Source organism: Mesoplodon densirostris, chromosome 1, assembly GCF_025265405.1.
Source record: "Mesoplodon densirostris isolate mMesDen1 chromosome 1, mMesDen1 primary haplotype, whole genome shotgun sequence".
In the NCBI taxonomy this organism is placed as follows: Eukaryota; Metazoa; Chordata; class Mammalia; order Artiodactyla; family Ziphiidae; genus Mesoplodon; species Mesoplodon densirostris.
The window spans coordinates 33,979,443-34,002,356 of record NC_082661.1 but is presented as its reverse complement, the minus strand read 5'-3'; the positions used below and the strand labels follow the sequence as shown (position 1 = coordinate 34,002,356).

Genomic DNA, 22,914 nt, shown 5'->3' with positions numbered 1-22,914 from the left:
AAAAACTTACAAAAATAATTTTTGACTTTGAAAAAAAAAACCAACGAATTGCTCTGCTTTCACCTCTCCAGACTTATGGCTTTATTTTTATGTAAGTCCAGTAATATTTTATGAGTTTAGTGAAGTACAGCCTACAATAGTCATGTATTTGCCAGGGCAATTGTATAATTACCTTGGTATTTCAGATAGACAACAATTGTTTTAAATACCTGATGTGTACTAAGGGTTTGCAATAAAAAGAATGTAATGTATGATCCTGACTTTTTAGATGCTTAGTCTTATTAGGGAAGCAGATATATTGGCAGTCGAAAGTTAAATGACATAAAAAATAGTGTTAACACTTGCTACATGAATGATAGCCAGTAGGCATTATAAGCTCTCAAGTTTTATTGCTTATGAAAATGAAAATATAAGAATATTGGTCCAGAGGATGTTTTGTTACCTAACAGTAATTTTATAATATTTGGCAAGTGATGAAAACTGGAATCTAACTATATATCATAAAATTGGGTTGAAACAAACAAGAGGATTTGAGAATGGCAGTCTTTCAGGGGACAGAGTTATGTATACTAAAGCTTTTTCATGTTAATAAACTATAGTTTTTAAAATCTCTTTAATCTGCATGGTAGTTTTTTTGAGGATTAATGTTTACTTTATATAATTTCCAGGTCTTTGCATCTGTGATGAAGGATATTAAAGAAGGAGACAAGAATAATAGTCCAGCTCTGAAAAGCTAATCTTCAAAATTAACAGACTAATTGCAATATTTAAAAAAATGTTTTTGATAAAAGTATTTTGTTTCCTATGTAAAAAGCATGGAAGAAAATGTTGAAGAAAGCTAAAAGAATCAAGACTTGGAAAACCACTGATTTTGAATTCCATGGCTGAAGTAAATGAGTACCTATTGACAGTATTAATAAAAAAGTATTTTATAGGGAGAGCCATTTTACAAAGAAAAAAGTTTAAATGGCTAGTTCATACTCCGTAATTTGGAGTGAACTGTTTAATGCAATAAATTTTTTATTGGAGATAATCTCTTTGGAGATAGTTCAAATTTTTACATCTTTTCTTTTTTAACAATTAGCATAAAGTAGGAGCATAACAATTAGCACTTTGGAGGTCAGAAAAGGATTGTTAAATACTACTTTAACTTCCAAAATACTATTTGAAATAAACACCTTAATATAGATATTATCTCCAGTTCCACACTTTTGAAGATATTATAGACCAAGAATAAGCAAGGTTGACTAAATTATTTACGTCACTGAAGTTGTTTATCTTCACTCACAGGTTGGGGCAAATTTAGGTTATCTGGGAACTGGAAATATCGGTAGGAGATTGTTTAGCATTTGTGTAGGTGTTTTTCCACAGTATCATGTCTATTTGTTTTTGAAAGGAAATTGTTTCATTTCCTCAAGGAATTCCTATCACTCAGAGCATTTTAGCCTCTCTGTTTCTAGTCTAAGAAATTGTTCATCTAGTAATTTAAGAAAGCTAACTGGTAGAAGGAAATTTCTTTGCACTTTAATGGACTGAAGGCTTTTTGGGGGGAGTAAGTCCATAAATATAAATGAGGTTTTTCACTGGTAAGAGTAAAAAGTAATGAATTTTGAGAGTTCTTAATTAGAATTCTACTTGGCGAGACTTTAAATTTGTTAGTTAAAATTCTTTCACTGTAGAAACAAAATCTGTTAATTCCAGTTTGAAATTGGAAATCTTAATATGTAGCCAAGTCCATGACTTGTAAAACACTGTGTATAATTTTCTAATCAAAGGAAATAAGAGTAAAAGGTAAAATTAATTTTTTTCTAATTAGTAACTTTGATGATATTAGGATAAAGGAATGATTAATTATTGGTAAATTGATATTAAATTTATTATAATATGTTTAATTCTTAAACCTAAAATAAATCACTTGAATATCATGAGTGATATCTATATAAAATGGTATTTGGTTAATAATTAGATTTATAGTGTGCTTTTATGTTGCAATTTGGTTTGAAACAACACTTAAGCACACTATTTCTGTTAGTGGTATATAGTCTTCAAACTAACAAGCCTGAGAACCTTGTTAGTGTAGCACCTGCCTCTTTAGGAGTATGGGACCAGACGGTACCTATGTATTTTTACCCCATGGGTCATTCTAGCCTAGAGACCACTAATGGAACCCTCAGAAGTTAACTCTTCTCCTAGGAGCTTGCTTAGTGGAAACTAGTAGTGTAATAAAATATTGAGGGAGTACCCAGGGTCTTAATAGGTTTTAGAATGACATTTTAACTCTGGTAACTACTTCCTTGGTATTGGTGGCCCTGATAGGGGAATGTAACCCCTGGCAGTAATCTCATTGAGGTTATACTACCTGCCTAAACTTAATCTTACTTTTGTGTATTTGTTTCCAGAGTTGGACCTAAGTTACTGTATTTCTTTTTCTCATTTTTATTATTGTACAGTTTCTTTACCTTTCAAATATAAATGTGTATATAAAATGTAAATACAAGGAATTTATTAAAAACCACTATTAACAATTACTGTGTAAATAAAACTCGTAAGCAGAGTAATTACTTGAAATGAGTCTTCATTATTTTGGGCATATTTAACTACATGTGGAGATAAAAAGGGGATAAACTTTTTTGCCAAATTTCTCTTCCTGGGATGCACTGGGCCTTTAGCCTCTTGAGACTGACAGTACTGGCAGCTAAAATATTGTTACTGCCTTTTCCCTTGAACCTCTTGTACAGGCAGTATGGAGTTACTCATTATTCGCATGGTCAGTTGTATGACGGTTTTTTTGGTTAAAGTATATTTTCAATTAAAAAATAACTTTCCTAAAAGCCTCAAGATAATGTGAAATTTAATATGGTGTTTTATTTGTCTACTTAATCAGTATTTCTCACTTCATTGTCCTTCTAGCACAGGTCTACATTGTATTATTTAAATGCTACTGGAAGACTCCAGCAACTAGCATAGTTTTCTAAAGTCAGAGAACATAGTCATAGTTTTTGCTGATTTCTTTTGCAGTGATGACCTTCATATAATGTTGTTGGTTTGAGTATATACATATATATTTTTTTAATTGAAGTATAGTTGATTTACAGTGTTTGTTAGTTTCTGGTGTAGAGCAAGGTGATTCAGTTCAGCTATACATACATGCACATATATATATTTTTTTCATATTCTTTTCCATTATGGCTTGTTACAGATACTGAATATAGTTCCCTATGCTATATAGCAGGTCCTTGTTGTTTATCTGTTTTATATATAGTAGTTTATTTCTGCTAATCCCAAACTCTTAATTTATTCCCCCACCCCCACCCCCTGGCTTTTCCTCTTTGGTAACCATACGTCTGTTCTCTATGTCTGTGAGTCTGTTTCTGTTTTGTAAATAAGTTCATTTGTGTCATATTTTAGATTCCACATATAAGTGGTATCATATAGTATTTGTCTTTCTCTGACTTCACTTAATATGATAATTCCTAGGTCCATCCATGTTGCTGCAAATGGCATTATTTCATTCTTTTTATGTCTGAGTAGTATTCCACTGTGTATATATACCACATCTTTATCCACTCACATGTTGAGGGACATTTAGGTTGCTTCCATGTCTTGGCTATTGTGATTAGTGCTGCTATGAACATTGGGGTGCATGTATCTTTTCAAATTAGAGTTTTCTCCAGATCTGTGTCCAGGAGTGTGATTGCCGGATCATTTGGTAACCCTGTTTTTAGTTTTTTAAGGCACCTCCATACTGTTCTCCATAGTGGCTGTACCAATTTACATACCCACCAACAGTGTAGGAGGGTTCCCTTTTCTCCACACCCTCTCCAGCATTTATTATTTGTAGGCTTTTTTTTTTGGCCACACCGTGTGGCATGTGGGATCTTAGTTCCCCACCAGGGATTGAACCCGTTTCCCCTGCAGTGGAAGTGCAGATTCTTAACCACTGGACTGCCAGGGAAGTCCCCTATTTGTAGACTTTTTTTTTTTTTTTTTTTTTTTTTTGCGGTACGCGGGCCTCTCACTGTTGTGGCCTCTGCCATTGTGGAGCACAGGCTCCGGACGTGCAGGCTCAGCGGCCATGGCTCACGGGCCTAGCCGCTCCACGGCATGTGGGATCTTCCCGGACCGGGGCACGAACCCATGTCCCCTGCGTCGGCAGGCGGACTCTCAACTACTGCGCCACCAGGGAAGCCCTATTTGTAGACTTTTTGATGATGATGGCCATTCTGACTGGTGTGAGGTGATACCTCATTGTAGTTTTGATTTGCATTTCTCTAATGATTAGTGATGTTGAGCATCTTTTCATGTGCCTTTTGGCCATCTGTATGTCGTCTTTGGAGAAATGTCTCTTTAGATTTTCTGCCCATTTTTCGGTTTGGTTGCTTGTTTTTTTGTTATTGAGTTGTATGAGATGTTTGTATATTTTGGAAATTAAGCCCTTGTAGGTCGAATCATTTGCAGATATCTTCTCCCAGTCTGTAGGTTGTCTTTTTCTTTTGGTAATGGTTTCCTTTGCTGTGCTAAAGCTTATAAGTTTTGATTAGGTCCCATTTGTTTATTTTTGCTTTTATTTCTAGTGCTTTGGGAGACTGACCTAAGAAAACCTTGGTACCATTTATGTCAGAGAATGTTTTGCTTATATTCTCTTCTAGGAGTTTTATGGTATCATGTCTTATATTTAAGTATTCAAGGTATTTTGAGTTTATTTTTGTGTATGGTGTGAGGGTGTGTTTTAACTTCATTGATTTGCATGCGGCTGTCCAGCTTTCCCAATGCCACTTGTTGAAGAGACTCTTTTCTCCATTGTATATTCTTGCTTCCTTTGTCAAAGATTAATTGACCATAGTTGTATGGGTTTATTTCTGGGCTCTCTATTCTGTTCCATCGATCCATGTGTCTGTTTTTGTGCCAATACCATGCTGTTTTGATTACTGTAGTTAGTAGTATTGTCTGAAGTCTGGGACTTTGCCTCCAGCTTTGTTCTTTTTCCTCAGGATTGCTTTGGCAATTCTGTGTCTTTTATGGTTCCATATAAATTTTAGGATTATTTGTTCTCGTTCTGTGAAAAATATCATGGGTAATTTGATAGGGATCTCATTAAAACTGTAGATTGCTTTGGGTAGTATGGCCATTTTAACCATATGAATTCTTCCAGTCCAAGAGCATGGGATATCTTTCCATTTCTTTGATCATATTCAGTTTCCTTTATCAATGTTTTATAGTTCTCAGCATATAAGTCTTTCACCTCCTTGGTCAGGTTTATTCCTAAGTATTTTATTTATTTGATGAGATTTTAAAAGGGATTTTTTGTTTACTTTCCCTTTCTGATATTTCATTGTTATTGTAAAGAAACGCAACAGATTTGGTTTGAGTATATTTTTTGACTCTACAAAAGTTAGGTAACATTGGCAAAAGGGCATTGGGATTTTCAAAGCCTCTGACTTTAGGATAACAGGTTTCATTGTAGCTTAGGAACTAAGGCTATTTTTATCTAGAACAGTCAATTTTTTAGAGTATACATTGTTGGAGGGTATAATACTAAAGCATATAATCATGGAATAATTTGTCTTAAAATGCCATATGGTTTATTATGATTTTTCATTTCCTGTTTTTGTTTGGATAAGGTAAAATTATTTTGTATTTCATGCGCATATTCAGACAGCAGAGATTGGTATAAAAAGAGGCAAAAATCATGTGAGGTAGCAATGGAAAATCAGATTTTAATTTGCCACAATTGTTTTATAGTTTATCTGACATATATAGTGTCAGAAAACAAAGTCTCACCTCTTGGGGGGGAAAGTGATTTTTGTATTGAATTCATATTATTTTGATTTTGTCGAAAATGTGAATTTCCAAATGTAGCATCAGGGAGGAAGAAATTTTCCTCTACCCTTCTAAGTTTTTCTGGCAGATTTAAGAATTAAATTGACATGAGACACATTAACAGATTAACAGGAGAAGACAAGAGTTTAATAACATGTATTGTGGGAGAGAACCAGGAAAACTGAGTAACTCACCAAAATGACTGAAACCCTCACCTTAAATACTGTCTTCAGCTGAAAACAAAAGAGGATGTTGGGGGTAGTGGTTTGAGACTTCAAAGGGGGAGGCAATGCATGTGGAGATGAAAAGCAAATGTTTGGTAAACAAATGTTTGCTGGGCCTTGCAGTACCCTGAGTGGACTCTGATCTCTAGGCCCTGCCGAGTGTTCCCCACCTCACCTAGCCCATATTCTTAGCTCTATTCCAGAACAGGCCCTCTGTCAAAATTCTTTTTGGCAGTAAAGGGGTCAGTAACAAGAAAAACTTCCTGAGTCTTCTGTTTCTTAAAAATAATCAGGCTAAATTAATCCTCATGTCAAAGAGACACATTTTGGGGTGACAAATTTTGCTTCCCTACAGTGGTAAGACCATTAATTTGGACTTCACTGTTTTACAACATGTAAAAATGAAAATTAAATAATTTTTTTAAAGATTAAAAAAATTTTTTTTTTAATTTCAGGGAAATTAGCCACTTCAGAGAGAGAAGATAGCCTTGCCCTTTAAAAATATTGTTTGCTAGAAATGCAAATCAAAACTACAATGAGGTGTGTATGGCCATCATCAAAAAGTCTACAAATAATAAATGCTGGAGGAGGTGTGGAGAAGAGGGAACCCTCCTACACTGTTGGTGGGAATGTAAATTGATACAACTGCTATGGAGAACAGTGTGGAGGTTCCTTAAAAAGCTAAAAATAGAATTACCATGTGATCCAGCAATCCCACTCCTAGGCATATATTCAGAAAAGATGAAAACTCTAATTTGAAAAGATACATGCACTCTAATGTTCATAGCAGCACTATTTACAATGGCCAAGACATGGAAGTAACCTAAATGTCCATTGACAGATGAATGGATAAAGAAGATGTGGAATGTGTATACAATGGAATATTACTCAGCCATAAAAAAGAATGAAATAATACCATTTGTAGCAACATGGATGGACCTAGAGATTATCATACTAAGTGAAATAAATCAGAAAGAGAAAGATAAATAATATCACTTATATGTGGAATCTAAAAAAAAGTGATACAAATGAACTTATTTACAAAACAGAAATAGACTCACAGACATAGAAAACAAACATGGTTACCAAAGGGGGAAGGTGGGCGGATAAATTAGGAGTTTGGGATTAACAGATATACAATAATCTATAATGGAAAAGAATCTGAAAAAAAATATATATATATACATATATATGTATAACTGAATCATTTTGTTGTACATCTGAAACTAATACAACACTGTAAATCAACTATACTTCAATAAAAAACATATTGGTTATTTACTAACTTTAATTGCAGAAGTGAGCTACTTGGTACTTTGAATGAATGCAGGAACACTCGGTAAGCCCTGATTATGTGCTAAGCACTGCCTCAATATTTTGATAGGCTACATAAAGTTACAAGGCTTGGGAAGTTAGCAAAACCGCATTTCTTTATAAACATTCTATCATTCATATTGATCTTCTCTTGGTTCTAATTGAGGTTTTACTTTGTGCATTTTATTATGTGAGTTGGGTTTATTTTCTAAAATACTCCAAGAAGGAAATTTGACTTTACAAAAATGGCATTGGGGGCTTCCCTGGTGGCACAGTGGTTAGGAATCTGCCTGCCAATGCAGGGGACACACGTTCGAGCCCTGGTCCGGGAAGATCCCACATGCCACGGAGCAACTAAGCCCGTGTGCCACAACTACTCAGCCTGTGCTCTAGAGCCTGCGAGTCACAACTACTGAGCCCACGTTCCACACTGCTGAAGCCCGCACACCTAGAGCCCGTGCTCCGCAACAAGAGAAGCCACCGCAATGAGAAGCCCACGCACTGCAACAAAGAGTAGTCCCCGCTCGCCGCAACTAGAGAAAGCCCACGTGCTCAACGAAGACCCAACCAAAAATAAATAAATAATTTTTTAAAGTGCTTCATTTTTTGAACGTTTAAATAAACAGTACTTCCATTATTTTTTTATTATTTTTTTATTTTTATTTTTTTGCTGTACGCGGGCCTCTCACTGTCGTGGCCTCTCCCGTTGCGGAGCACAGGCTCCGGACACGCAGGATCAGTGGCCGTGGCTCACGGGCCCAGCCGCTCCGCGGCATGTGGGATCTTCCCGGACCGGGGCACGAACCCGTGTCCGCTGTATCGGCAGGCGGACTCTCAACCACTGCGCCACCAGGGAAGCCCACTTCCATTATTTTATTTAAGGTAAAATGACATGTACTATTGCAATATATTTGGAAAAATCATTTTTGTAATAAAATTGTATATGATAATATAGACATGAAGGAGTATATAAAATTGATAACAATGGGGTATATATGTTCTCATTTTTCATCTTCATGTACAACACTATACAAAATGGTATTATAAAAGAAGAAAATGAAGCCTCAAATGTTTTTGGTCTAAGCAGTATTGATAATCAATATTGTAAGTACATGATGTATTCTGATTATCAAATAAATCCCAAGGCTTTTAATTTTAGCTTCTATATTCTTAAAAAACTTTGAAAGGGAAGTATTAACTTGATTAAAACTTTTGTAGATTGTAAAATGCTTTGAATGCCTGTGTTTGGGCTTGAAAGTGTGAAAATAAATTGGAAAGTGTTTGAATGACAGGGTTTGTTTTATTCTTAATTTATACCAAGTGATTTTAAATAAATTGTGTATGCAGTAAATTTGTCATAACTTAGTGGTAATAGTTCTTCTGATTTGATTTTTAAAGCCACTTACGTGAGCCCTTGAAAAAGTAAACAATTCTCATCACACTTTTAATTAGACTGCATGTTTTATGATCTTTTAGACATGTGAATCAAATCCTATTATTCCTTACTCAGGACCCTCTAGTGACATTCCTCATAATAAAAATCCTAATTTTTATTACAAGTTCCTATTTATTCTAGTCTCTGCTATCTCTACAATTTCAACTGCCACTCAACCTTATTAAGTTCACTGTGGATCTAATTTCTCAATCTCCCAATTTCCTATCTACCTAAGGGCTTTTACTCTTGCTTTTCCTTTGGAAATATTCTTTGCCTAAGTCTTCGTATGGTTTATATTATCTTCTCATTTAGGTCTCTACTTAATGTCAGTTTACTCAGAGTCGGACTGTTCTCTACCCATCCTCTGTCAGTATCATGACCTTACCCTACTTCATATTTCTTTATAGTTATCTATTACTTACCACTAGCTAACATTATTTTATATAGTTGTCTATCGTTTCCACTACAACGTAAACTCTGAGTTCAGAAAGATTGTCTTGTCTTTTATTACCTCCGAAATCCTAGTGCCCAAAATAGCGCTTGGCACTACACATGATAGATATGGATGAACAGATTGTTTTTATTTTGGACGATTCCTAGTGAACTTACCTTTCATTTAGAATATTTTTATTAGATTATACAATTAGTTAGAAACTCAGGTCATTTCCGGTTCACTCAGAAAGTTCAACACTTAGAGATTGGGGAGAGGAGAATGAACTAGTAGACGTCAGAAACAGGAATATCAGGACAGTGTGGGGGTCAGAAAAAACAAGGGCCAAATGTGTTTCCATAAAGAAGTGATCAATGGTGTCAGGTGTCAATGAGTTTGAGATGAGGACTGAGAGATGTCCATTAAATTTGACCATGTGTAGTCACTGATTTCCTTAGTTACTTTGGTGTGTGTTCAAGTATTTAAGTACTAATGGAAAATATTCAGTAGAGGTTTAAGAAATAAAGAGTGAATGGGGGTAATGTATAATCTAAGATTCCTGAATAGGCTGCAGGGAGATGGATCCAGAGCATATCATGAGAGAAAGTGGAAAAGGTGTCAGATGCAGGTAGGTTTGTAAGTTTGGTGTTGGGAATCTGGAAGGGGAGTTCTGTCTTGTAGCTATTGTTTACTTTGTGAGGTAGGCAGGAAATGGGGCCATATAAGCAAGAGGGAGCACTGGTTTTGTTTTTTGACTGTTTTGTTTCACTTCTTTGATTGGGTGGATGGTGAAGCCATTAAGAAATCTAGAAGAAGATGGCATTTTGTGGCTCATCTGGACAGTCTACCTCTGATTTTTTGTGCCACACCCTCTTGTCAACTCTGCTTCAATCATACTGGTCTTCTTCTGATACTCAAACATACCCAAGCTTATTCCTGCCTTATTCTCTTTGCCCTAGCTGTAGCTTCTGCTTGGCCCATTCTTCCCCTGGGCTAGCTGGCTGCTTGACATTTGGTTCTCAGTCTGTCACTTCCTCAGATACCTGATTACCCAGTCTAAAGTAACTACCCAGTTACTCTCACACCACTCTATTCTAATATTTTGCAGAGAATTTCTCACACGTACGTATTTGTCTCAACTCCTGGAAGGTGAGTTCCATATCAAAAGGAATCCTGTTTGCCTGGTTCATTGCTGTATAGCACCTAGAAAAGTTACAGGTACCCAGATGACATTTAAATGTATACCCTTAAAGTGAATGAACAAAACTTTTCATAGCCACTCTTGAGGTCTGCACAGTGGCAAACGTGTCCGGAAACACCCAGTGCAACTCGTGTCAAGTGTGGGGCTAAGATGTTAGATGAGATTCCTGTCCTTTGAGAATGAATGAAATTGCCTTGAATTCCATCCCACGTGTGTTTGGATAAATCTTCCCCATTTGATCTCTGAGGAATCAGAAGGGAAGTTGTTGGCCTTGAGTTGATCATCGAAGTCTGTAGAGCAGATACTGCATGGAACAAAGTATATAGAGAAAAAACAGACGGAGGAAAGATTGGGGAGGTGGGCCACAATTGAGTTCAAAAGAGGGAACAAGAAAAGATTTTCAGTACATTAGGGGAAACCCCTGTAAAAAGCAGTGTTTCAGAAGTCGGGGCAAGAAATTTCGGAGTTAGTTTGGTGAAGGTCAGAAATCTTAGTAGCGTGAGACTGACTGATAGCTATTGTCTTTGATAAGAAAGAGGTATGATTTAAGAATAATTACTAATGGAGGTTATAATTTATCTTAATACTGAACTAGTTTTCGAAAGACCTGGGTTTGGCTACTGTTTTATCACAAAGTGACTGTAGGCTTCTGGGCAAGTTAATTTATCCTCTGTGAGCATCAGTTTTCTCACCTATAACGTAGGGATAAAAACAATCTGCTAATCTCAGTGTTATGAAGGTTGCTGAAGATGGTTATGAGGGACGTGACATGTATTGTAAACCCTTAAATTTTGTACAATTACAAATAATTAAAGTTGTTGGAGTCAGAAATGGAGGAAACGGGTAGTTACATGGCAGGTATACCATAAATTCTGAGGTTGGGGCGAGGGGTAGCAAAAGAACTTGTTAAAAGGGACTGCAGGTAAGAAAAGGAAGGACTGAAGGCTGAAGTGAAAACCAAGGGACAGAAAAGCCCAGCTCCTCCCTTCAGGTGCCTTCTCTAATAACTGGTCTATTGAATTCCTGAACCTTACGTCTTTTCTGCTGGCCACCCCGGTAGGCTTATCACTGCATTAAGTTCTCCCTTATTCTGAAACAACTTTTCAACAAGAACTCTACCATAATCTTCTTATTTCTCTCTCCTATCCCAGCCACAAAAAGAGCCCTCTTCTGGGTCATTTCGGGGAACTTTCACGCAAAATGTGAACTGCGGATAGTGGCAAAGTTTAGCAATATTTGTCTCTGACATCTTCACCTGGATACTCAGTACATCTTTCTACCTAAAGGATCATCCGTTGGCAGGATTTAATCACATTAGCCGGTGTGTGAAGGTACCTTGCAAACAAGAGCGCTACTGAAGTCTGCATAGTGCGGCACCATCATCAATTACGTAAGGAAACCGGGCCCTCCACGGTAGGCAGACTCGCCCAGTATCACACAGCTAGTTTAAGGATGACTTCTGCAGCAAAACCCAACTTCCCCAAACCCGAGGCCCCCGTAAAAGCTCACAGTCCCCCAAGACGGTCCTGACGAAAACCAAACTTCGCCAAGTCTCGCGCCACCGGGGCTCGGGGGCGGGGTGGAGAGCACGAAGTATCGCGAGATGACGGCGTTTTCCCGCGAAGGAGAAGCGCGCGTTTTTCTCTGGCTGGACACCTGGTCGGGAGACTGGGACCGGCAAGCGGCTGGGAGGCTTTAGCGCGCGGCGTTGCAGGCGCTGTGAGGAGGGCACCCGGTTCCGGAGTGTGTGTCCAGCAATGCCGGCGCAGCGCCCCGCGAGCAGCGGCGGTGAGTGAGGAGAACCTGCCTCCCGGAGCGGGCGGCGGCGTCCGGGGCGGGAGTGCGGGATCAGCATGGAGAGACTGCAGCCGAGCTTTTGAGGGGAGAGGCGACCCCGGGCAGAGACTGAGGAGGAAAGGAGGGTTACCTTTTCTGTGGGGAGTGAGTGGGGGACACCCGGAGCTGCGCGTATGTGCATGGTATAGGAGATTTGACACAGGGGAGCTGCGTTTTCCCGAACATCCCCATTTGTAAACTGGGGTCCAGGCAACTTGTTGACATAGTGAAGTCTTAGGATGTCTTCTGAGAGGTGATACTGGCGTCCCCCTGGGTCTTCATGGTTTGCCTCAAATGCATCTGGGAAAGGGAGGAAGGTTTTTTCCTCGGAAGTTGAGTAACTGGTCATTTTTTAAAGCTGCAATTTAAAAGCCTTGTCCCCTCCTAGGGTCCGTAGCTCCAGATATGGTTGAACAGCCGGAGACTGCCGTGATTACCCCAGCCATGGTAGAGGAGGAAGAACAACTTGAAGCTGCTGGGCTAGAGAGAGAGAGGAAGATGCTAGAAAAGGTAAAATAGGCATCAAGTTCATCGTCGGGGGTGTGGTTTGTGTGCTTAAGTTTACTAGTCTGGCTTTTCATCAACTTTATTATTATTTTTTCATCAACTTTAAAACGGGCTTCCTTATTTATCTCTGTTTACCGATGCTATTTTTGAGAAACCTTTGCATGAGCTTTGAATGAGGCTTCTATCAGATATAGTCTTGGTCTATACAGTGGCCTCATCTCTCTTAAGTGAGCATTTCAGATTGCTTGTTTAGCTATTATAATTCTTCCAAAGTCGGTAGTGAATTCTTTCAGTGCTGTTTTCCACCTAAGTGATTAACTTGTTTTTTGCTTTCTTTTCCATTTCTTGGGCTATTGCTAAGTAAGATCCTTTAGGTTGAAATGTGATGTACTTTTTCAACGAAGAGTTAATCCTTGTGGTTTTCTGGTACAGAGTATTTTGTAGGTTACTAAAAGCAGTTTTTAACCTCTTAAAAAACTTCAGTTTTTAAGTATATTTTACTCCAGTACTGTCCCACCCTGTTGCTTTATTATTGCATATGCAAGAAGACTGACACCTACTACATCTTATGTGCTGCCTACTAAGTGATTTTCTTGTAATAATTTATTTAGCCCTCCCAGTATTATGGTTATTTAGGTACTTTTTTTTTTTTTTTTTTTTTTTTTTTTTTTTGCGGTATGCGGGCCTCTCACTGTTGTGGCCTCCCCCGTTGCGGAGCACAGGCTCCGGATGCGCAGGCTCAGCCGCTCCGCGGCATATGGGATCCTCCCAGACCGGGGCACGAACCCGTATCCCCTGCATCGGCAGGCGGACTCTCAACCACTTGCGCCACCAGGGAGGCCCTATTTAGGTACTTTTGATATCTCCATTTACATAGGATGAAACTGAGGCAATTGGGGGTCGGGTCACACACTAGTGAACTCAAGTTTGGCTGTCTCCAGAGTTCTTGTCCTTAACACTAAACCTCTCTGAGGACATTAATATTGAATTACTTCCATGTAATTACAAAACTACTCAAATTGGGGAATAATGCACTCCAAAGGCAAGTAATGAATTAGTTAGTTCCCTGCTATTTTATATCAACAATAATGATTCTTTTGTTAGCATTTTTGACACCTCATGATCATTTATTGTGAGTCGGTCACTGTTCTGAATGCTGTACATGTATTTTACTCATTGAATCCTCAATAGGATCAAGTAGATACCATTATTAAACTCATTATGATTACTATTATTAAACTTACTAGTTTAATTACTAGTATAAACTATTACTTTTATTAAAATAGTCTATAAACTAGGTTCTATTTTCATTCCACTTTACAGATGAGGAAACTGAGGCACCTAGAGGTTGCCTGGGGTCCCTCAGCTAGTAAATGGCAGGACAGAGATGGTAATGTAGGCCATATGGTTCCAGAATTCACACTTTTTAACCACCTTGCTATACTTTCACTCCAGTATATAATAGTTGGAAGCCCATTACTAGTTTAATTACTAGTATAAACTATTACTTTTATTAAAATAGTCTATAAACTAGGTTCTATTTTCATTCCACTTTACAGATGAGGAAACTGAGGCACCTAGAGGTTGCCTGGGGTCCCTCAGCTAGTAAATGGCAGGACAGAGATGGTAATGTAGGCCATATGGTTCCAGAATTCACACTTTTTAACCACCTTGCTATACTTTCACTCCAGTATATAATAGTTCCATTATTACTGATGATCTGTAGTTAACCATAATCCGGTAAGGCAGTATGTTAACAAATTTTAATAGAATTGGGAGGTCAACCTTGAACCACCTTTACTCATTCTATGAATTCCTATAGTACTTTGTTAGACAGTATTATCCTTACTTACTTGATTCTTTCTCACTTTGTTCCTTGAGGGCACATCACATTGTTTTGTTTTTGTAGGCTGTGCACCTGGCAAATAGTAGGCTATAGTAAATGTCTATTGAATTTCTAACTAAGGTAAAAGAATATTTTATAATATATTACCTAATATATATGATTATATAAATAAAATAAATATACTTACTAGCCATTGTAACAAGGTGAATTGTAAAGGATGAATCCTGGGTCATGATCCAGAGTAGAGTCAACTCCAGAGATCGTAAGCGATAAACCCTAATTTTGAGTAGTGTAGTTCACTTTTATAACCCATGAAGATTGTTGGTTAAGGAAATGCTATTTGAAGAAAGAAAGATATGAGGTGTAATAAGAATACATTTCAAGAATGCATGAGTTCAAGTGAAGAAAGATTATTTTCACATTTAAAAAAGGTCTGAGAATGGACTTGATATGGGGAGGGGGAAGGGTAAGCTGTGACAAAGCGAAAGAGAGGCATGGACATATATACACTACCAAACGTAAGGTAGATAGATAGTGGGAAGCAGCCGCAGAGCACAGGGAGATCAGCTCGGTGCTTTGTGACCGCCTGGAGGGGTGGGATGGGGAGGGTGGGAGGGAGGGAGATGCATGAGGGAAGGGATGTGGGAACAGATGTATATGTATGACTGATTCACTTTGTTATAAAGCAGAAACTAATAAAAAAAATAGAAAAATAAATAAATAAAAAAATAAAAAATAAAAAAGGTCTATCAGGGAATTCCCTGGCGGTCCAGTGGTTAGGACTCCAGGCTTTCACTGCTGTGGGCCCAGGTTCTTTCCCTGGTCGGGGAACTAAGATCCCACCAGCGGTGCGGTGCGGTGTGGCCAAAAAAAATTTTTTTAATAAATAAATTAAAAAGGTCTGTCAAAATTTATAGTACCATAAGTACTTGCTGATTAAACTAGAGGTCAAAATAACTTCTACTTTCAGTGAAATGTTTAAGCTTTTGAACATTTTGCAATCCTAAAGCTTTTTGGAATTGTTACTCTTGAGGGATAGGTATGGTACAACTAGCTTTTCTTTAGCAGTTATGCATCATAGAACTTAAAACAGCAATTTTTAATCCATTTTTCAATACTTCCATGAATAAAGCTCTTTTCAGTCCCATTAGTGTAAGGGTGTAATTTGCTAAAAACCTAGTAGGATTGTGGTTCATTGTTATTACGTGTCTTTTTATGTACAGGTATTGAAAGAATTTGATTACTTTTTGCCCTTGACACTTACAAATTATTCCCTCAGTGACTGTAGAGAAAATTCTAGGAATAAGTCTCTCTCTTACATGTCTTTGGAGCCAAAAAATTCAGTACACAAAAGTAATGATTCCTTTTCTTTTGGGAGAATTCAGTATTTATGGGCATATATTTAGAAGTACTTAAGAGAGGAAGAGCTAGCTTAAGTTCTTAATGAGAAGCATTTACTTTGCTTTAGGAGGTTTGAAGGTTTGTGAAGATCCTGGAGAATGATTTTGACATTCATTTGCTACAGTTATTTTCTTTGACTTTTCACCTTCATTTCCTTTTGAAAGAAGTCATTGTTAGTCTAGAATACTTGAGAGTAGCTTTAACTTCTGTGTACGTGGGGGAAGGGGAATGGTAAGAGTTGTGAGGGTTCTTGGAAAGGTAAAAAAGGAAAACAGTTCATATTGTGTAACCTGAAATAGAACTCCCTCCGCAAAATAAATAAATAAAACTGGGGTTTGGGAGAGGTAATGGGGTAGACAGATGGGGTAGAGAATTTATGCTCTTGGTGTCCACTGGCATACTCTCACTCTCATCAAGAGATTCTTCCTGCCAGGCACTCAGTATTGAATACTTTCCACAGATGAAGCTACAATTTACTTTAATATAACAGACAACAAAATTAAGTCAAGAAAGAGTAATGATAGATGAGAAGATTTACTACAGAATTATTTTGAAATACAGAAGACTGGGTTTAAAGGTTAACCATTGGCGTATTCTAATTATATTATAAATTATTGTTCCATGATGGCACCTTAAAGCTTTAATTACTTTAAAGATGTATGCTAATTTATTCTGAACAGGACTTAAGGCAGCAGATAAATTAAGCACAAAGTATTTTAACTAAAATTAAATTTAGGAATTCATTTTTATAAAGTTTTAAGTAATTTCATCTCATTTATAATATCCATTTCATTCAGTGACTGACTATTGTAATCATAGTAGTACGTTGGTAATAGTAAAAGAAAGGCTGTCCTAAAAGAACTGAAAATAGAGTTTTATGAGACATCAACAGATTATCTGCACAGGTAAGACTATAGATGATTTTTAAAAGAATTTTTATTTTCTTGTAATGCGCATGTATTTCATTAAATTTATTCTTAGGTATCTTATTGTCACTGCTTTTGTAATAGAAAATAAATTTATTTTGAAAGAAAAGTTAGATGACAGAACATCTGGGAAATATAAGCTAATATATACTGGTGTCTGATTTTGAAGGTCAAGCCTTAACCACTAAATTAAATTTACCTCACACACACACACACTCACACTCACTCAGGAGTGGAATTGCTGGTTAGTAAGATTTGCATATATTCAACTCTCACTTGACTTCAGCCCACCTAATGCTTTTCTTTTGAGTTCAGATTACAGTATTTGGCTGGCAAATTATGAACTGGATTTGGCCTTATGTCCATTTTATTGGAACACAACTTTTGTTTACATGTTGTCTATAACTGCTCAAAGGCAGATTTGAGTATTTGCAATACAAACCATATGCTCAAATATTTGCCCTTTCCCTTTTACAGAAAATGTTTGTGGACCATTGAACTATACTATTTGTTGCTTTTGTTTTCTCTCTTGTGCCCTCTGTTATTCTCTTAAAATATTTAACTTTTATTGTGAATTGAGAGGGTTCCTCCTCAGCCACTAGACTGCTGTATACTCTTACAAATCAATAAATAAATGGTGTGTAAAAGTAATATGGAAAGCAGAGGTTTGTAAATGGAAGGCATACAGAGGTGAAAGATAAAGGTAAGAGTATGAGAGTAGAAAGCTAAAAAGTAAGGGCAAAGCTTGGGCAACACAATACTGAGGAGGAAAGAAGCTTGTAAGAAATAAACAGTAGATTTAGCACGTTTAAATATTTTGACAATATAGTTTTTAAATTCTAAAACTAGATGTTCTGATTCCTAGCTAATGAGACTATCTTTTAATTCCAGTGCTCCTTCAAATTAAACTGGTATATAAAATTTTTCTTTTCTGAAATCATTTGGTTTTGTAAAAACTTAAATTCAACTTGAATTAAATATTTGCTTTCTCACTTTAATTTCAGATATTTTGAAAATGGACCTTCAATTCTGTAGATGCCAATAACCATATATTCAGTGTCTGAAATTTCAGTATTTTGGTAGCCAAGCTATACTTTATCAGATTGCCTGTTGAACCCCAGAATCATATTTTTTTGTAGCTATTCTAGGTTTTTGTTTGGAAGATAACCATTTTTAGTAAGTGAATTTAATATTATAAAAATATTTTTCATGAATTACAGGAAATATATTAAACCTAAAGAGCAGTTGTTTAGTCATCTTTGTTACACCTTATGCAAAAAAAAATCAATGTATGTCAGGAAACCGTTAGTAATTATGGAAACTTTCTCTTTGGATAGGCTCGCATGTCTTGGGATAGGGAGTCCATGGACATTCGATATCGTAGACTTCAGCATTTGCTTGAAAAAAGCAATATTTACTCCAAATTTTTATTGACTAAAATGGAACAGCAGCAGTTAGAGGTATGTATATGTGATTGATTATAGCTAATAGCTTAAATTTTTAAAATAAGCTTTATTGAGATATAAATTACACACAATAAATTGCACACATTTTAAGAGTTAGATGAGTTTTGACCTGTGTAACCACCGGCACAGTCAAGATAAAGAACATTTGATCATTTTTATTCCTAAGAAGCATTCCATTGTATGAATATATGAACATTTTTTAAAAATTATGAATACTGTATTAATTAAATGAATAAGAATTAAGAACTAGGACATTCTAAATATTTTTGCACCTACATTTCTGCTTCTCTTTCCCGTCTCCTTGCCTCGTTTACCATCCTAACCCAGAGGTAATTACCATCATGAATTTTGTATTTATCATTCCTCTGCTTAAAAAAATAGTTTAACATATATCACATATGTATATATCCATAAACAGTGTATATTTTTGGTCTTGCTTATTTTGAGCCTTATAAGAACGGTATCATACTATATGTAGTTCTTCTGTAGTTTGCTTTTGTCATTCAAGGTGTGTTTCATTCAAGAGTAACTGCTTCTAAGCAGACTTTAGACCAAAACTCCTGTTTTTAGTTCCAACTTCATCCTCACTGTGCTGCCTGCCAATCCCTGAGCTGTTGGAGTTTCCTCAATATAAATTGCTTTGCTCCAACATTTATTTTTTTATTCACCTGTTAACTGATTTTTATCCTGTCCAGTGATATTTTTTGGATGCCAGAAATTGTGAATTTTATGTTGCTCAGTCCCCTTTTCTAAAAATTGCTTTATTGAAATATAACTGATATACACAAAACTGTACATTTTTAAAATGTATACCCGTGAAGCCACCACAGCCAAGGTAATGAACATAACCATTAATTCCAAAAAATTCTTCCTGTTCCCCCATTTTTAATGAGATATAATTGACATGTAACATTATATTAGTTTCAGGTGTACAGTGTAATGATTCAATATTTGTATATATTGCAAAATGATCACCACAGTAAGTCTAGTTAACATTGTCACTGTACACAGTTAAAAAATTTTTTTTCCCTTGTGATGGGAACTTTTAAGATTTACTCTCTTAACAACTTTCAAATATGCAATAAGTATTATTAACTATGGTCACCATGCTGTATAGTACATCCCCATCCATGACTTGTTTATTTTATAACTGGAAATTTATACCTTTTGACCTCACCCCTCACCCCCCCACCCCCCAACCACCGGTCTGTTCTCTGAATCTGTGAGCCTTTTTTTTTTTTTTAAGATTCCACATGTAAGTGAAATCATATAGTATTTGTCTTTCTCTCTTATTTCACGTAGCATAATGCCCTCAAGGTCCATCCATATTGTCCCAAATAGCAAGATCACATTCTTTTTTTTATGGCTGAATTCTGCCCCTTTTTAATTTTCTCCCATCCCTCACTTCCTGTCTTCATCACCAGATAGCTACTGATCTGCTTTCTGTAATTATAGATTTGTTTGCATTTTCTGTTGGTGTTAGGTTCTTTTAGCTTTTATATCTGAAAAAGTCTTCATTTACCTTTATTTTTGAAAGACTTTCTATTGGGTGAAGAATTTATTTTTCTTTAGTGCTTCCCCCCACCCGCTTGCAGTATTTTAATGATGTTTCACTGCTTTCTAGCTTACATTGTTTCTAACAAAGCCAAAGTCCTTATGATGGCCTACAAGACTATAAGCAGTCTGGTTGCCTCCCTCAACCCTCATACCTTTCAGACCTTGTTCTACGTGTGTTTCCGGCCTTTAGGCCTTTGCACTGGCTGTTTTCTACTTGGAACCCTCTTCTCAATAGATATCTGCCTGGCTTACTTCATCATCATCTTCAAGCTTTGGCTTACACGTTTTCTCAATGAGACCTGCCCTGACAACCTTAAATAAAGTTACCTGGCACCTCCATCCTCACGCTCCTGATCCCATTTACCTTTTTCTTTTCTTCGCGTTGCATTTATCATCTAAGACACTGTATAATTTATTTATAGTCCACTAGACGTATGAAGATTTAAAAACTTGGGCAAGTGTCAACACTACAATAAATCCTTTTGTCCCCATCATTCACATTTAACAGTTATCAATCAAGATTTTGCTACATTTGCTAAATTCTCTTTTTCCTTTGTTGAAGCCCTTTTTAACCCTTCGTTTGGTAAAATGAAACAAAAATACCAAGCTTAATGACTCACTGTAAGGTAAATACTCTTTTAACCACCTCTTGGAAATGGTTTGAATTGTTTTCTGTCCTGCTTTTAAAGCTTTGTTAGGGGGCTTATGGAACAGCTTTTTTAGTCCAAGAATAACTTGGTCCCTCTTCTGAATGTTCTTGAAGCCCCATACATTAAGAGGCCTTTCAGCTTTGGCTGACGGGAATGTGAACTGTTCCTGAGCCCCTGTGAGCACAGGGATTGTTCTACCTGCTTTCTAGTTGCTCTTCTCCTGGCCTTCATTTTCTTACACTCACACACTGATCAGTACTCAGCCTGAGGATGCCACTACAGTCTTCAGAGCCTCTTTTGTATGCAGCTGTCTCCTCTCTGGTACTTGACCTTGGTTTGCTAGCGCCTCTGAGTTTTGCACTCTGTCTTTTCAACTCAGGGAGACTGTTGAGCTCTATTTGGGTTCTCCCTCCATTATTTGCACTTGGAAGTTGCCTCCAGGCAGTAAGCTGGGCAATCAGAAGATTCACGTGGTTTGTGACAGTGCTCACTGTTCTTTGCTGCGTGTTGCTGAAAACCACTGATATATTTTATCTAGATTTTAGTTGCTTAAGGCAGGAGGGTAAATCTGTTCTCTGTTACTCCGTAAAGGCTTGAAGCGCAAGTTCTTGTTTTTTAATTTTTATATACAGTTTCTTCATTGTGAACTTAAGTTATTTGAGATGTGTGTTTCATACTTTGCATTTTCCAGTTTTGACACTAAGAAAAAATTATCTTATAGGAACAGAAGAAGAAAGAAAAATTGGAGAGAAAAAAGGAATCTTTAAAAGTTACTAAGGTAATAAATAGTAAGCTAGAATATTTTGTATACGTTACCTTAGATATTGAAGACATTCTCTTGTATTCTTTTGACTACTGATCATCTATTTAATTTTAATCTTCTTTATCTGATAACCTGTCTTTGTTGGTTGCATAGAAATATGTAAAATCTGTTTCTCAGTATTTTAGATATATGGGAGGAGAGCTAAACTATGACCTTTTTAGTTTCTTATTCTGTGGACTATATTTCATAATAGCAGAATTTCACTTTCTTATCTGGGGAAAAATCTGCAAATATTTTATACCTCAAGGCATTTTATAAGTGGCCAGCTCTTTTGGAGCATGTAATGCTTACTCTTCTTCATGCCTCTAACCTCATCATGTCAACTTGGAGCCATAAGAATAATCTGAATTTGTATCTTGTACATAGCTGTAGCAGTGGAACCAAAATTGGAACATGTGGCATATATGGTAATAGCATTTCAGATAGAGCATTCATTTAGGGATAGCCTGAATTTTAGATGAGATCTTTTTGGGGAATATATTTTAACATGAGGCTGTTTAATGCTATATTGATAGGGATTGTACAAACAACACTTGTGTTAGTGAAAAGAGAAATAATAAAGGTAAGATTTATTGAGTACTTACTATGTGCCGGGTATTGTTCTAAGCTTTACATGTTTTTACTTAATTCTAAAGCAGCTCTGTTAGGTAGAGATACTGTTATTATCTACATTTTATGTATAAAGAAGCTGATGCAAGGAGATAAGGCACAGTTCATCCTCATTGTTTATAGATCCCATACTTGCCACTTAGCCTATTTGCTAAAATTTGTCACCTGTGTTTTTGTGGTCATTCACAGACATGTGCATAAGCAGAATGGCAAAAAATTAGAGTCTCCCAACATGCACATTCCCAGCTGAGGTCAAACAAAGCTATCTGCCTTATTTAAGTTGTCACAGTGTAAACAAGTGTCCTTTCTGTGGTCTATTTAATGCCATGATTTTTGCATTTTTGTGGTTTTGGTGGTTTTGCTGTTTAAAAGACTGTCGGCCACATTGTGCTGAAGTGCTGTCTAGTGTTTCTATTGCAAGAAGGCTGTGATGTTCCTTATGGAGAAAATATGCGTGTTAGTTAAGCTTCCTTCAGATGTGAGTTACAATGCTGTTGGCTTTGAGTTCAGTGTTAATCAGCATATGTTTTAAATGAGCTGTGTTTAAACAGCAACATGCATAAAATAGGGTTATGCGTTGATCAGTTGATGAAGATGTGACCAGAGGCTTGCAGGAACCTAAACTTGTATTCTAGATGCACTGATGCAATGTTCCCTAGTTCAGTATTGACAGCGACTTTATAGAATACAACTATTGTGAATGAGAATTGACTAACTTTGAAGGTCACATATCTAATAAATAGTAAATGCCAATAGGAAAAATAGGTAGGGTATCTTTTAAGTCCAGTTACTTGATTCTTAGTGTGGTTATTGGTGATGTTAAAGTACATAGCAGATAACTGCAACAAAAGCAATTGTGGAAAACTGAT

At 36.7% G+C, this 22,914-nt stretch overlaps 2 protein-coding genes across 3 annotated transcripts in view; both read left to right on the top strand.

Moving 5' to 3' along the window:
* The window catches only part of TBC1D12 (TBC1 domain family member 12), an 89,265-nt gene extending 87,479 nt beyond the window's left edge, over positions 1 to 1,786 (top strand). For both annotated transcript variants that reach the window (XM_060112005.1, XM_060112091.1), the window contains exon 13: positions 669 to 1,786. In XM_060112005.1, the coding sequence (XP_059967988.1) occupies positions 669 to 737 (69 nt within the window). In that variant the 3' untranslated portion in view covers positions 738 to 1,786. The remainder of the gene's footprint in view (positions 1 to 668) is intronic.
* A 10,268-nt stretch (positions 1,787 to 12,054) lies between these two features.
* HELLS (helicase, lymphoid specific) overlaps positions 12,055 to 22,914 on the top strand; it is a 39,919-nt gene continuing 29,059 nt past the window's right edge. The window contains exons 1-4 of the mRNA XM_060101819.1: positions 12,055 to 12,212; positions 12,649 to 12,770; positions 18,278 to 18,400; positions 21,335 to 21,391. Of these exons, the coding sequence (XP_059957802.1) occupies positions 12,182 to 12,212; positions 12,649 to 12,770; positions 18,278 to 18,400; positions 21,335 to 21,391 (333 nt within the window). The 5' untranslated portion in view covers positions 12,055 to 12,181. The remainder of the gene's footprint in view (positions 12,213 to 12,648; positions 12,771 to 18,277; positions 18,401 to 21,334; positions 21,392 to 22,914) is intronic.